We start from the raw sequence: 16,861 nt of genomic DNA on the forward strand, positions 1-16,861 counted from the left end.
AGCAAAGTGTCTGGTGCATAGTAATACTCAGTATGTGTCTTACATGAAAAAAACTGAAAACCTTCCAGTTCTCAACTGGGAATTGTAGAAATGAGGCTGAAAATATAGGAAGGATACAACCCAGGGATGAGGTAACTGCAGTTTCCTCTCACTAATTTTTATAAAGAACCCTGACTAAGAACAAAAGAATAATGTTTAGCAGTTATAACCCTATCGTCTAGACTGAGAAAAGGTTTAACATGGTCAAAAGCATTAAAAAAAAAAAATGTCTTTAGCTAAATGTGATATAGGCGGTGAAATTCTGAAAGAATGAAAGTACTGACAGAGAGTTTTGCTTTTGTATGTAACCTGGTGCTATGGATTGAATTGCGTACTCCAAAAAACTATACGGAAGTCCTAACGCTCGGTTCCTATGAAAGTGACCTTACTTGGAAACAGGCTCTTTGAGAACATAAATAAGTTTTAGCTTCAGAAATGATTAACATCAATAGATAAACCCACACAAGTAAAAGTCGAGGTCCTTAGTAATTTTAAAAGGATTCTGAGACCAAAAAGCTTGAGAACTAAGGGTTGATATTAGCATCTATTTTTAATTGAAAAAAAATGGAATCAAACTATATCTATTATTACACCTTTCCTTATCACTTAACAATATATCTTAGACAGTAATGGTAAGAATAGCAACACTAACTGAGTACTTATTCTTTGTAAAGTCCTGTACCAAGTGCCTTGCAGGAATTATTCCATTTAATTCTTATACCAATCCTATGAAGTAGGTACTCCACTAGCACCCTGGCTATCACTGATGCAGGTGATTGGAAGATCACCTTCTCAGAACTATGCATTAGCTATGCAACCTTGAACAAGCACCTACGTCAAGGGCTGTTATGAGCATTAAGTGATTTATATTTGTAAAGCACTTAAAATAATACCTAGAACATAATAAACACTGCAGATATGTTCATCAGCATTCAAACCTCTGAGTCTAAATGTCATTTTCCAGAGTTGTAGACGGAAATCAAAAAGAAGGCTTAGAACAGTCCAGGAAACACTTCAAATTTGGGAAGTTAGGAAGATGAGGAGAAACTAGCCAGGAAGACTGAGACTTCATGAGGACTAAGAAGCATGGTTTCCTAAAAGAAATAAAATGTTTTAATAAACTTGTGATGACCTGTGTCAAATGAGAGGCCAGGATAGCGAAAGAGGTAGAGCTGCAGAGACAGGATGAAACAAGAATCAGGGATAACAATGCAGAGGTCTGTAGAAAACTACTGAAAGGAAGAGAAACAGGTGGTAAGTCCAAGAGCCTGTGGTCAACTTTCAAAGGAGCTATACATTTTAGGGAAGAGGGGAAGATGATGATCTAGACCAAGGAAGGACCAAGGAAGACACTACCCCACATTAGCCTTTATTTTGCCTCTCTCTTACCCCTCCAACTAGGTCCTCACCAAACTCTTTAAGTTCACTTACTCTTGACTCCCCAGATCCCTATTCAGTGAGTCCCATCTAAGACTCATCTCCCCAAACTAGCACAGTCCCAGGTCAGTCAAGGGTTCTAGTAGGAACTGATTAATCCCAGGGATGCTTTAGAGGCTTGTACCTACCACAGGGGAAACTCAGACTACAGATAAGCAGAGTAAATAAAAAATTGATGTCTGCCCCAAAACACATCTACTCACTTCAGGATTCTCCACATCAGCAGTTCTTAGTGGGGGACAAATGTCTAAAGGTGGGGGAAGCAACAAGCGAGGGGGCAACTACTGCACCTAGTGGGTAGAGGCCAGGTATGCTGCTGACCATCCTACAATGCACAGGATGCACACAACGAAGACAGGTGGCCCCGAATGTCAATGCTGCCAAGGCTGGGAAACCCCACCCTAGACTCAGTGACCTGCGGCAAGATGAGCTTTAAGAAGGTTCTCTTATCTGGGCACACACTCCCATTCATACCAGGGGCCAGATGGAGCATGGCTTAGGAGCCAGACCAGTCAGTCTCATGAATTCCATTTCCAATCAACTCAAACAGGACCAGGGAAGCATAGAGGAAAAACTTGAGGTTAGCTCATTGGTAAAAGTTAAAAAGAGAAAATAAATTGTGTTATATATCAAATGTTAACATGAGAGACAAAATTCTTTTAAATGAAAACAAGCAAACAGACTTTGCTTTAAGTTAAGAAAGCAGAAAATACAACTCTTTTCATTTTGAATATTAAATAACACCTTATAGTGAAGTTCAAAAGCCACCATGCTCTCTTAGCTCTGCTTGCTGCCAAACACTCTTCAATAGGGAAGGTACTCTTGTATTCTTGACTGCAAAAGGAAGCTAATTAAAGTGGGTTTTTTGAGAAAATATCCTGAGAGTTAAAAATAATTAATGTCTTGCTTTTAAAAAAGAAACCATGAATCTTGACATTAAGGAGCCTATGTTTTCTTTTCTCATCAATAGTTCACTTAGAGGATCAATATTTGGATCCACAACCATCGACAGCCTTCCCAGAAATCCATTCACTCTTTCAGGATAAATCACTAATGAACAGTTTTTAACAGTTTTCCCTTTCTTAAGAGATGTCCAGAGAAATGTTTTAAAGAGTCTACTTTCTACACGGAAGGCATTTTGACTCTACCATTTCTGTTTCCACTTTAAAATCTGCTCTAGGAAAGTTTCAACTAATACATATGGGGTAGGATGGCTGTGTCTTAATGAAAAATTAGGTCCTTCTGCCCTAAGGCTTTATCAGGAGGGTGCCTGGAATCCAGTGTGCTGTTTTATCAAAGGAAGCTTTCCAGCAAGATGGCTCATGTGCACACTGTTAAAGGAGTACCCCCTCGGTGAAGTTCCTGTCTATGCATGACCCGTGACCTGAGAAGAGTCAGGACGGACCAACTGTCTCCTGCAGGGCTGGGGCCAGCTGCAGCTTCAACAGAGAGATGCTTCAATCTTCCCTCCTCCGCTTAGGGTTCCAGGAGCTTCTGAAGGAGAGAGTATTTCGGATATTTCTCTTCAAAACACAGTTCTACCATGTCTGACAGTGTCCTTCACAGGACTGTTACAACACTGGGGCCCCTATCTACTGGATGTTCCAGAAACCCAGTCAAAAGACAACATGTATTGGTATTCTAATAATATGACAGATGATTTTTTAAGAAAAGTAACCCAAGAAACATATATAGATATACACATGTATGTGTGTGTGTGTGTGTGTGTGTGTGTGTGTATATATATATATATATATATATATATATATTTATACACATATGACGGAGAAGGCAATGGCACCCCACTCCAGTACTCTTGCCTGGAAAATCCCATGGATGGAGGAGCCTGGTAGGTTGCAGTCCATGGGGTCACTAAGAGTCGGACACAACTGAGCGACTTCACTTTCACTTTTCACTTGCATGCATTGGAGAAGGAAATGGAAACCCACTCCAGTGTTCTTGCCTGGAGAATCCCAGAGATGGGGGAGCCTGGTGGGCTGCTATCTATGGGGCTGCACAGAGTCGGACATGACTGAAGTGACTTAGCAGCAGCAGCAGCAGCATACACATATGAAAAGAGAAAGACTAATTGATTCATTCAAGGAAAGGAAATCAGAAATATCTCAAAATGCTCATCAGAGGAACAGTTCAGCAAATTTAAGACATAATTATATAATGGGAAAAAAAGTAGGGCAAAAAAGGGAAGCATATCTATTGTATGTCAGGTGTTTTCACATTATGTCACTTCATCACTCCCTCAATTAAGCTTTTAGATAAGAATCATTATCCCTGATTTACAGAAGACAAATGAAAAGCCCATGAAAGGGAAGAAAGCTGCCCTGAGTCACAAAGTTAATGAAGAGCGAATCTGAGATTCACTTGCAGGTTTTCTTACTCTCTGCCCAGCATTTATTTTATTGGATCCCAGATTTACCACCCCCACCCCCACCCCTGCCCAAGATCTGTTTGTAGACTATGTCAATAAATGGAATTGCAAATATAAAATAATGTTAAACAAAAATTAAACCACAGTATAGATGTATTGGTTTTAATCATGTGAAACTTTATATGTATATACTAAAAATTATGACAATCGGAATGAAGCTGATTGAAAAAAAAACTGGAATTAAAATCATCTGAGTTTGTTTTTCCTATGAAGTTGCTTAAGCATATAATAAAGAAAATCACCAGAATCTGTTCTTCCATGCATGCTTGTCCCAGGCTAATTAAGGTTAAGAAAAGGCAATAAATATAAAACACCTTGTTAAAGGCTGAATGTGCCAGGGCCAGTTTAATGTAGCTGGGCCACTTTCACATAGAGAAATACCCTATCCTTCATAAAATTCTCAGCTCTTTCAGTGACTGGCAGCGTTTCTTCAATCTATTAAAGGCTGGAATTTCTGCAAGTGAAAAAGCTTTGAGAGCAAGTCATGTCTCTACAGAAATCACCTTTTCTAAAATTTAGCACTTATACTATATAATAAACATTCTTTCTTTTTTTTTTAATTTTATTTTATTTTTAAACTTTACATAATTGTATTAGTTTTGCCAAATATCAAAATGAATCCGCCACAGGTATACATGTGTTTTCCTTCAACAAAATAATTTAATCCTGGGAGGTTCCCTTTGCAGTGGCTTTGCCTAAGAAACATCTATCACCTTCAGTCAAATTAGAGTTATTTTGGAATCTCCCTCCTGTGTTCCTCTCTGCAGGTCTGGGGGCTATACTGCTGTTTAGTGGAGTAGCCAGATCCCAAGCCAGAAGCATGGGTCTCACTTGTGTCATCCCATTATGCTGTAACTTGCAGAAACAACCAGGGGTGATCCTGAAGTGCAGACTCCCACTGCCAAAGAGTAACTGAGAATTTACATGAATAATACTGGTCCAGAGACAAACTGAGAAAGGGCTCACTGGGTTTACACAATCCTGTTCTCAACCCCAAAGCTGAGACCTGTGCAAGACACCACTTTTACTTTACCCCATGTTTCTTTTACTTTTATAATGGGCAGTTTACCTATGCCTCCTAATTAAGTAAGACAGTAAAGGAATGAAATGTTGACAAAGGCTTTCTGAGACTGTTTTTCAAAAGAAAATGGTTTATAAATACAATCCCCACTGGTGTCTGTTTCTTTACGAAAAGCATTTCTTACTATAAAAAAAGAAAAAGTGGAAGTAAAAGTTCCTCCACTGGTTTCCCTTAAAACCACTGTTTTTATTTAAAGTTACATAATAATAACCTCCTTTGGTTCTCTTGTTTTAAAACTTTCACCTATTTCTTCTCTTATTATGTTGACTACTATTAATAAAATGTCTTGATTCAAGAACCTAGGAAAATGTTTGAAATGACTCTAATAAGATTAGATCATAATGTTATTAAATTTGAGAGTAGCAATTTGAGCCATAGTTTATTCAAATCGTCCTAACAACTAAATACAAAAAATGTCAGTTAGCTAAAATGGCTGATCTCATTCTTGGCTTCCGGCTACAGCCCCAAAGGTCTAATAACAAGAATACTCCTTTAACAGGCTAGTCATTCTATTAAAAGTTTTGCATGTATTATCTCATTTAATCTTCACCATGATCCTAAGTAGTAATCATTATTATTAGTGTGTTGCTATTGCTAAAGTTATTGTTATTCCCATTTTATGGATGAGGAAATAGGGCACAAATAAGCTGAGTAACTTGTCCGAGATCACTCACTGACTAAGTTGTGAGTTAGAAGAGAAGCCCAGCCCCCATGACAGCACCACACCATCAGCGGTACTATCTGCTATGGTCTCACTTGGCGAGCTCCTCCTTCTCTAGGTCAGGTGCATTGCCACTACTCCCAAACACCGCTTCACACTCACATCTCTCATCATTTTCACTGCTTCTCTGGTCCTCCCGAGTCTTCTGGCACACATGGCTAGTCTTCTTTTGATGTAGACCAAGACATTGGTGTCTCGTCCTGAAGAGGGAGACATAAAACATGAAAACTTAAAAAAAAAAAAAAAAAAAAAGAGCTTTCAGCTGAGCAGCAAAAAAAAAAAAAAAAAAAAAACAGAAATACAGAGGAGTATTTTCCACGCCCTTGAAGGAAAACCTCAGAAAGAACAGTCTGCTTCTTTGACTTTTTCTTACTGGAAGAGCACTGACAACTTTGCTAATAGCAGAAGGTATACAGAGTGAAGTCAAAGTACTTAGCCTTCCAAGGTCAAAGCATGTGACTGATTATTAATCCATGCTTTTGAGTTAGGATATTGAATATTCGATAAATAAAATCATCTGCCACAAAGTGCTGGGAAAATGGACATATCAACATTGCATGCGGTTTACAAGCAAAAATTCCACATTCTTCTAGTGTGCATGCCTTTGGCGAAGATGCAAAGAGGTGAATCTCAGGTTGCATCCTGATGAACTATTATTTCTTTCCTTCTTGACAATAAGTCTAGAGAAGCCTCATCTTGAACTTCTGTTTTATATTATTCTTTCCCTAACACTAGTGACATCATAATCATCTCCAGGTCCCCAAAGCAGTCAATTTCAGATGGCAACATAACACATTCCAGATATGACAACAGACTATGCAACAAAATGAAAAACTACCCTAGTGTTAGAGAAAGTATTGACAAGCTAAATAGTTGTAATAATAGTCACCAAAATGGCTCTTAAAAAGCACATTAACAACTTCTCATCTTAATCTCTTTATTTAATTATGTGTCTTTTTGGATATGTTTCCAGACCAGTGAGAACATGCATGTACTTAATCCTCAATAAAATTACCATGTTTTAGAAAAATATGACACACCTGTTATAGATTAAGTATATGTATAATACACAGCTATTAAAAGATGTTAAGACCAAAGTCCTAACATTTCAAGTTTCAAACAATGAGAACAAGATGTGTGTTGACAATTTGCCAGATACCTACCAATTATTTTAAAGATGTGATTATATTTTTGGATAGATTTGGGCAACAGGTTGAAAGGATTAATTTACAGAAGAAAAGAAATAAAGAAAATTTCTCAAGTTGTATTACAGATTTTGTAATTTTATGTATTAATCCTCATTTAGTTCACAAAACAGACATTTACTATATATGTCTACAAAATTCACGGTGTTATACATATTTTTTAAAAAAAGCAAGAGCGACATGATGATTAGAGAACTGATTAACATATACACTGTGCTTAGTTGCTCAGTCGTGTCCAACTCTTTGCGACCCCACAGACTGTTGCCCACCAGGATCCTCTGTCCATGGGGATTCTCCAGGCAAGAATACTGAAGTGGGTTGCCATGCCCTCCTCCAGGGGATCTTCTCAACCCAGGGACTGAACCCAGGTCTCCCCCATTGCAGGCGGATTCTTTACCGTCTAAGTCACAACATATACACTACTACAGAATAAAAATAAAAACCTGTGCATTGAGGGGTTATGTAGACACACTTACATGTACACGGGCCACTAAACTCTCAGTTTAGTGTACTAAAATGAAAGGCCTCATGTTAAAGAGTTGTGTTAAATATGGGAAGTCATCACTTTAAATATAAAAAATATAAATAATTAGGAATTTAGGGCTCTTCCTCCCTAGAAGCCAGCAACAGTGCTTCCTAAACAATAGCTAAATACTGAGACAATCACCAATCACTGTTAAATTCTTTAGCTGTCCTATTTCAATTCATGCTGTATAAGACCCATGAGATAAACCTCTGATAGCATTAACACTAATTTAAGTCCTGTTTGCCAACTAAGACTTAAAATTATGGGGCAGAGAAGCAACTGGTATATAGAACTGTGTAAGAATTATGAGGAGAAAAAAGGTTCACCATTAAAGGTTATTATCATTTATTTCTAGAGTTAAAAATCTATGGGGCGGAAAGAAAATATGAACAATAATGAAGCTATAATTTAATTATGTACTGTGCTCTTATGGAGAAGAAAAATTAACAAAAACAAAGAAAGACCAAAAACTTCATTTATTCTAAACTCGGAGAATCATATTTTGAACCGGCCTGAAAATTTGCTCTGACTAATCATATTACAATTCTGATCCCCCAGCACATCAACCTGGAGGAAACCTTACTGTGTTGGGCTTCATACTGGGATCCATGATGCTGCAGCTGCTGAGAACGCCGGTAACAGCCATCTCCAGCTTTCAGGGCCTGCTTAAACAGCTTCTCTGCTTCAGCAATGGTTGTTGCTTCTTCTTCAGCCAAGAGAATATAAGCAGTTGCACACCTGTCCATGCAGATAATAGCCACCATCAATTACAAATCCAGGGACATTGTAGTAGCTGTAGGAGTGCATGCAGAAGGGCAGGAGTTACGCCAGAACATGCAGAGTGGCCAACCGGTTCATGCACCCCTGTTTGCAGTTGTTGACATAAAATAATGGTACAAAAGAAATGTCTGTGTTTTAGCTTGAAAGGGACGATGAGTAGTATTAGGAGCATGGGGCTTACATATGGACTCTGCCCCTTATTAGTGTGTCCCTTTGGGCGAGTTATTACTCTGCCTCCCTGATGGAGAACAACATGGAATCTACTTGTTCACAGCATTGTTGTGAAGGTTAAGTAAGGTGATGCATGAAAAGTGCTCAGTACAGTAGTAGCCAGCATGTGGTACATGCTCAACAATGTCATTAATGATGGCAATGGTAATAGCTGTTGTTAAACATCTCCTTCTGACACTCAGTTAGAAATACCAGAAAGCTTACTTCTATTTACTACACACAGATTCTCTTTAGTCTTAGGATTTATTCAGAATGAGAAATTCATTAAACCAAGTAAGTTGTTTCACAAGCAGTGCTTCAGCATCTCATTACAGTTAGCACTGGTTTCCTATGTCAGAGAAGAAGCCTAAAAGAACCTACGTGTAGAGGTTATTTCAGAAGAGCTCAAAATTTGATTCAGCCTCAGTAGCAAGCAAGAGTTAAATTTCATACCTTTAACAATAATAGCTACCACCTGATGCTTACTATATATTAAGGACTGTACCAGGCACTTAACATATATCATCTCATTTAATCCTTTCAACAACCTCTAATGTAGAAAGTCAGAAAGGATAGTCAACTAATGAACAAGGGGAACTCTTGAAAATTTAAACCTTTCAAATCGTAGAACAACTCAACTGCCAAAGAAAGGGAATGTGATAAGGAAATGGTGAGGCCAGAGCAGACCACACAGGTCCTGATCTATAACATCCCTTGGCTTTCTCCACTGCCTCTCTCGTGGTCATTTCCCTATTTATCAGAGCCTCCATCAGACCACAAGAGAGAAAAACAGAAAGGGAAACCAAATGTTGCTTCTACTATTCATAAACTAAAATAGCCAGCTAGGAAACGGAGGCTGAATTCATGAGTAATATGAGATTTGGGGTTACTCATTAATCTCAGCCTTGAGGAGAGGTCTTTTAATTCTTTAGCCAATCCCTCTAATTTCAGGCAGGACTGATCAATAGGGCTTTAAACTGAATGTGGTGAGGTAGGGAGGAAAAATGCCCAGGAAAAAAAAAGTTGTAAAACCAATTACTGTGGAAGGCAGCAGATATGACTTGGAGAGAATAAACATGATGCTGAAACTGCCCAGTAACTCACTGGAGAAAATAAGTGGGTTGGGCAATCAGGAAGCAATACTTCATGCTTTAGGTGCTGACACATGAATATGGGTCCAGGGTTATAAAGTGAAAATTGAGATTATAATACTGAGTGGTAGACACAATATCAGAGGAATTAGCTATAAGATTACAGTCGGTGGGCTGGGAACTCAAGACAGGTTGGGGCTAGCTTGCTTGCTTTGTGTATTTATATTGCAAATAGCACTCTTAGGAGGAGAGGCAGAGTAGCACTACTGGCCAAGAAAACATACATCTATGTGGAGACTCATGAATCTGGGGTAGAAACATGCTAAGAGTTTATGAGTGAAGGAGAAAGGAAAGAGCAGTAGAAGTGCTAATGGTTGGTGGGGACAAAACAGACTGCTCAGCTCAATGGGAGATAGAGATGATGTGTCCTTGTCACAACACAATACACATACAGAAGCAAGAAAGTATGGTGATGGGGGTGTCAACCATCCAGATATCTGCTAGAATACGTCTCATTTGGTTAGAAGGAGGGCACTTAACAGGTTCTTGACTTACTTTGGTAACAATTTTATCTCCCAGATGGTAGAGGAAGCAATTAGGGGAACTTCAACTCTGGACCTAATTCTGACCAAGAAGAAAAAAATAGTTGGTGAAATGAAAATTGATAGGAACATTCAGAGAGTTACTATGTCATTTCAGAGTTTAGGATAGTAAAAGAAGGTAAGGTGGACTTCAAAAAATTCAAAGAAAAGAGGCATGATTCAATGGCATGAGATGCAAAAGGCAAATGGTTTAAGAGGGTTGGCAGCTTCCAAATGTCTAATCACAACTGCAATCACAAATGATCCTCTCGGGAAGAAAAGAGGGGTGACAAGTAACCACTATGGCTGCGCAGAGGTCGCTCACAAGATCATATTTTTAAAGGACATATAAAAAAAGATGGAAAGAAGGTATGTGATGAAGGGCTATAAGAGAGTGAAATGAGCTTATAAGAATGTCAGGAGAGCTGCAACTTCACATTAGCTGAAGCTCGCAAAACAAAATAAAGGCAAAACGAAAAACGCTCAAGACAACCATCTATTCCCTGTATTCATATTATGTTTAAGGCCCTGTAACCACCCCAACTTCTCCAAAACCATGACAATATAAGTAAGGAAAAAAGACAAACAACACAACAACGTCAAAACGAGGAAAGTTTATAGTTAGTAGCAACAGATAGTAAAGAGAAAACAAAACTCTCTAACTCCTATTTTCTTCCTGGTTTCTCCATCAGGAAGAATGATTGTCAGACTGACAAAGGGAGAAGAAATTAAACTCTAAAATGAATTAAAAAGATGTAAGATAGCACATAACTGATCTATGCTAAATGAATTACTATACTGGGATGGGCAAATCCCAGAAAGCCAACAGATCTTGTAGGCAGCCCATGGAATTGCTCTCTGAGGATTGTTAAGAAATCACAAACAATGGAAAGGTACTAGAAGATGAAATGACAAATGTAGTAAAAATGTTCAAAAAGGGGAAGAAGGCAGACTTCCCAAACTACAGAACTATTTGGTTCTGATTTGGAAAGATATTCTAATGGATTATTAAAGGGATAGTTTCTAGGCATTTTGAAAAGAAGGTAGTGAATGCTGGAAGCTAGCTTAAATTCACTAAGAATAAATAAATCAGGCTGCGTTAACCTAATGTACTCTAATGGATTTACTGCACATTAAAGATCCATAGCTACAACTAGTATCTCAAAACGCAGAAATACAGGCTGAATCACGGTGTAACTAGGTGGCTTAGTAATTGGTTGTACAATAAAACCCAAAGAATGATGGTTTGTGAAAACATGACTCTAGAGGGTGGTTTCTATATGTAGCGTCACAGGGTTCTTTCCCTGGTCCTGCCACTTTTATCAGAAACATGGATGACACATAGAACGTAGGCATATCAAATTTACAGATGACAAGAAACTGGAAAATAAATATGTTGCATGACAGAATCAGAAACCAAATAGATCAACAGGTTACACTGGCAGGATTTCCAACTCTCAAGTGAATCTTTTCACTAAGACCTCTGAAGATTCTGTAACCTTCTTCAGAAAAATCATAAAATAGTTTAACAATGACCACTTGGCAGGGAGAGTGCTGAGGTGATTCAAGCACCAGATGGGTGTTTGAGTTACATGACCTTTAAGGCCTCTGCCAACCCTGAGCTTTTATGACTCCAGTTTTAAGAATCTCTCATTTTCTGAGATCTCCAGACAAGAGTTTCCAGCCTTCCTTGGTGACCCACAGAATGTTTAACAACACTAAGGACATCATTTCCTCCTTGTCTTGACCTTGTAATATTTTTAAAGTGTAATTTCTTCACTTTATGTTTTTACTATGTTCCCCCCCAGTAGAAGTTCTACCTAGAAAATCTGATGGCACAAATGAGCACTGTATGTCTGGAAAAATGTCCCTGTCATAATGTGTTAGGTATGAAAGCACTGTATTTATTTTATGTCCACACAGTATTCCACGGCTAGCCCTTAAATGATTTAATTTAGGACCATAGCAAAGCCACTAAATTTTTCTCTAAAATGACTAAAACTACCTTCACATGGATGTCCTTTAAAAATTTTTTTAAATAAATTAATGCCCCCAAAATAATCCTCAAATTCAAATACATAGTTTAGTGTAAGTATCCCATGAATGGCAACTGAAAACATTCAGCAAAGCAAGATTTCCCCCCACTTACTCATTTATCTCTAAGGCTTCGTGGGCAGCAGAAATCCTAGCTTGGGGGTTTCTCTCTCTCCAGGCTTTCTGCATTACTATTTTAGAAAAAGAGAGAAGTCAATATATACTCAGGAAGATTCAGTACAAGAGCTAAATTAATAGCTTTTTTTGAATTACAAAAGAGGAGGTCACTTACCAAGTGGGTTAGCCCAAAACTCTAAAGTCAAACAAATACATTCTAATTTGCTATTCCATTGTCCTTCAACAGCTGATATAAAATCTTTCTTAGGCTCATAAAACTAGAGACCTAATATCTTATATACTAACCCATAGTCTATAATCATAGAGACTTAATTAAGATTTCTTCATCTGGGAGACATGACCTTTCATTCTGTCACAACCAAAGATTTAGTTAGTTTCATATAAGATCTATATTTCTTAATATAGAAAGTAAATTTAAAGTAAGTAAATCCAACTTTGGTATACGTTTTAAAAATAACATTTTCAATTATAATGAGGGGACTCATGTCTGCAATAACACTTCATGGCAATAAAGCTTTATTTAAGTAGCAACTTTCTGTGTCTTACTGGTCAATCTCCAATTTAATATTTTATTCATCAGGGTTTTTGTACAGCATACATTCTAAAAGTAGTAACTTTGATCTCTAAAACAAACAAAAAGCCCTCCCACTCAGTAACTATCTAAAGGATTTTCCATACTTGCATCTGCAGGACGCAGATGGTCCGAGTCACAGGTAAAGAAGGTCTGGTGGTCCTGCGCAGAGAGATTCATGTCATAGTAAGTCAGAGGTTCTCGTCCAGTCACCCAAGTGTACCTGTAAAAGAGAAGTAAAATGATCAGACACTTCTGAGAGAGAAAAGCAAGACCTACAAAATATTAAGCTGCATAGGTGTTGAACTATAACCCATTAACGAAGTACTACTGCCAATAAATTAAAAACAAAATAATCATGCTAGTCTCCTTTTAGGAAGTATATCAGCAGAAAAAAAGTTTAAAAATTCTGCTATATTTTTGTCTTAAAATTTTAGTAGCACTAGCTAATGAAAACCTTCCCTAATTAGTATTATGCATAGAGAGTTCCCCAAAGCTATGAAAATTCTGATTTGCCTACTTACTCTACAAAATTAAATTCTAACATCACTTCTGGGGCATCTTTATAACCATGTTCCAGGTAAGCTACAAAATATTTTGACTGTATAATATATAATGAAAAAATAACTGTAATAGAAAAATCTCTAAAAACAACAGGTTTGTATGTTATCCTAAGTTCAAAGCTAAAATATTTATAAAACAGAAAAATCAAAATATTTGAGCATCAAAAAATGGAAGCACTAAACAGACTGTTAAATGACCCCTAAATGAACCTGCAAAAACATCTACTGCTGTCTTTGCTCTCTGAACTAGACCCATTAATTTCCCAAGCTGTCAAAATGCTTACCGATTATATTCAGCACCCCTAAATAAATTAAGTGGATTTCGCCATACTTTGCATTCTGCAACAAAAAGAATGTGAAAATGTTACACATAAGTTCAGAGACACTACAAGCTAATTAATTCAGCAAAACACCCTTCCTGGCCATTTGATAAGATAATTTTATTCTCTATCTTCTACATGGGAAGCAATGTGGAAAAACTCTGGATAGTTAATCAGGAAATGTAGCTTAGGCACCAGGACTTCGGAAAGTTTCACTTAATCTCTCTGGACTGAAGTTTCCTCATTTGTTAAATCAAGGCACATGCCAAAACCAGCTAGTTCATAACTTCCATAGTCACTTCAAGAGATTCAAATACATTCTATAAATTTATTTCTAAATGATAGGTAGAGGCAAAACTACTTTCTATAACTCTAAAATATATCTTACAGTGTCTATCTATGTAACAAGCTAAATTTAAGCTCCAGAGTACAATGTGCAAAGAACCTCAGCTCTTAATTACGGCCTATGCTAATATTTATTTTGTGATAATTCACCAGGTTGCTTTTATACTGCTGGAAAGGAGTGGCAAGAAAATTAATACTAAAGCTACCATCACTATAGGGAAAAATGTTATGAAAAAAATTGTTTTCAAATACTTTACCATGGTTTACTTATGCAGAAACAGGTAATTAATCATCATACTAATATCATAATGATAACATGTACTAATAGATTATACATTTTGTTATACGAGAACCACAGGCAGAACCATAGGACTTTAACTTAGAAAAGTAAACCATTAGCTTTTTAAGACAGTTATAGTAAATGTGTGACTAATAAGCTGCAATTCTTTTAAAACAGTCTATGATTAAGACTTTCTACTGATTCAGAATGCTATTAATATTTCTTTGGATGAATAATTTTTTATTAGAAAATAAAATCAGTTAACAGTATTTAAAAATCCATGTGTGCTGTCAGCCAAAAAAACACACCCAAAGACAAGGACACACAAAAGTGAGCAATTATTGCATAAATTGAAAGAACATTAAAGGCCATAAATGATTCATTAAGACTCTACCCTCAGTCCTGTTACATTCAATATCATCCATCCATTCATTCACCTATCCATCCATCCAATATATGAATATATTAACTGAGCACCCAGTGGGTCAAACAAATGCATAAGCCATGGGTTACAATACAGCATGAAAATGAGGGAAAACATAAAGCATTATGGGAACACCGTGTGCAATCTCAATACATTTTTTAAAAACAGCGAATGAAAGGTGTACACATAACAGGAAGTCATGTCCTTATTTAAAAAAAAAAATTTATCTTTAAATTAGGGCAAGATCCCACCTGAAATTTACTTTATGTTTGGAAACAATGGTCCTAAATTTTTTGTCACTTAGCTTAACTTGCCATTTAAGAAATGATCTTTGCTAAGTTAGTTTAGCATTATTGAATTTTGTTCTTGAGAAACTGAAATTCAATGGCTGTCATTTCATATGAAACTAATTAGAAAGTTACACTTCCCTTAAGTAAATACTTTTTTTCCAGACATGAAGCTCCTTAGTGGGGTCACTAACGTACTTCAAATTATGGCTTGAAACAACTGGTGAGCCAAACAACCATGATCTCAGTACTTATAGCTTCTATAGCTCTGAGGTCCCCACAGCTCCCAATCCCTCCTAAGATGATGTCTTTTAAGATTCCAAATGCTCTTCTTAAATCTTCTGAAAGCTTCATGAATATTACAAGGTTTGTATTTAACATATAATAAACAGGCAAACAAATCTGTATTGAATGATGGTCATTTCTAACATTATTTAAAATAAATAGGGACATTTGTAGAAGCCTCTCCCCTAACAAATTTCATCTGAAATATCAGTAAAAAAGTTATGGCAAAAATTTTGTCTCCATCAAAGACATGATATTGCCTGGAAGGATAAGTGCTATTCAAATATCAGTTGACAAATTATAAAGAAAATTATCTTTCATTAAAATTTTAACTCTATTATGCAGTTGATGCAAATGAAATTATTTCTAAATAAAAATAACCCCAAAGAGAAAGGGTGTGTATAATTAAAGCTTTACTTAGCAGTATTTAAAGATGCCATCTTTATTTAGGAAGTGCCAAGATATAGCCAGCAGGGGGTGCTGCAAACATTTTGAAATATTGTTTTTATGCCTTCAAGACTACTGATCTTAAAAAAAAATCATTGTTACTATTAGTGTCATACATATGGTCTGTATGCAGTTTCTTCAGCTACTTCTAAAACTTAGAAATGAGTATATGAGCAACTGTAACAGATGTTAAATGTTCTGAATGAGAACAAACGTGATGAAGAAATATGTAAGAAATGTCTTCATGAGCTGTATCCTTTAAGTTGAGGGTGCGGAGAAGGTACAATTTTCTTTTAAGAAATAAACAATCTACAGGTTTAATATGAACACATGTAAAATTTCTCCTCAAATTAGCTTAGAGCTACATTCATTTCTTCTTTGCTGCTGTTTCATGATTTTATCTTTACTACAAAAACTCTCTTTTCTGGAATCATTCTAGGGAACATACCCCATAAATTTCTGATGTTTTCATGATATAGACAAAGGTTGTAAATGCCAAAATTATCATAATATGAAGATTTAAGTCAAGAAATTAAACTCAGGTCTTCAGCGGATAAAAGATTTTCTTTATGAGGCCTACTTTCTTATCTTGTATCTTTGGGAAATAAATTTCTTATTTACATCTGAATTAAAACTTTACCTCCAAAAGGTATTTGCATTATCCATCAATATCAACAATTTTAGTGCTCTTTAGAAGCACTAAAGCTTGACTGGGACTCATCAAGGGCTTGCTAACATCATTAATAGTTAAAAATATGTCCCTGATATACTTAACCATGCCCTCTCTGGTTCCATCTGTACCAACTCACAGAGAAGTCTCCACCTACAACTGCTGACTGAAATGTTCAGACCTCACCAAGCAAGCTAGAATGCAATTCAAGGAAAGAAAATCACTAAATATTGGGAAAGCACTTGTTTAGTTCCCGAAGTCTGGAGAAAAGATTCCATTCATCCATAGGATGATAATAAATTTCTGTGTGAGAGATAAAGAACATAAAAAATAATGCCTACTACTTTCAAGGACTTATAAAATGCTCAAATCTTTTTTTC

The 16,861-nt window shown here is 36.7% G+C and overlaps 1 protein-coding gene across 10 annotated transcripts in view; it reads right to left on the bottom strand.

Moving 5' to 3' along the window:
• Positions 1-16,861, bottom strand: part of ST7 (suppression of tumorigenicity 7) — a 277,302-nt gene that overhangs the window by 88,122 nt on the left and 172,319 nt on the right. For 8 of the 10 annotated variants that reach the window (XM_025291143.2, XM_025291142.2, XM_044946632.1 and 5 more), the window contains exons 4-9: positions 13,708-13,762; positions 12,968-13,083; positions 12,267-12,342; positions 10,092-10,160; positions 8,039-8,193; positions 5,827-5,924 (exon numbers count right to left, since the gene is read on the bottom strand). In XM_025291143.2, coding sequence (XP_025146928.1) covers positions 5,827-5,924; positions 8,039-8,193; positions 10,092-10,160; positions 12,267-12,342; positions 12,968-13,083; positions 13,708-13,762 — 569 coding nt within the window. The remainder of the gene's footprint in view (positions 1-5,826; positions 5,925-8,038; positions 8,194-10,091; positions 10,161-12,266; positions 12,343-12,967; positions 13,084-13,707; positions 13,763-16,861) is intronic. The other 2 variants (XM_025291146.2, XM_025291144.2) reach the window with 1 other exon arrangement.

Source organism: Bubalus bubalis, chromosome 8 (assembly GCF_019923935.1).
Source record: "Bubalus bubalis isolate 160015118507 breed Murrah chromosome 8, NDDB_SH_1, whole genome shotgun sequence".
In the NCBI taxonomy this organism is placed as follows: Eukaryota; Metazoa; Chordata; class Mammalia; order Artiodactyla; family Bovidae; genus Bubalus; species Bubalus bubalis.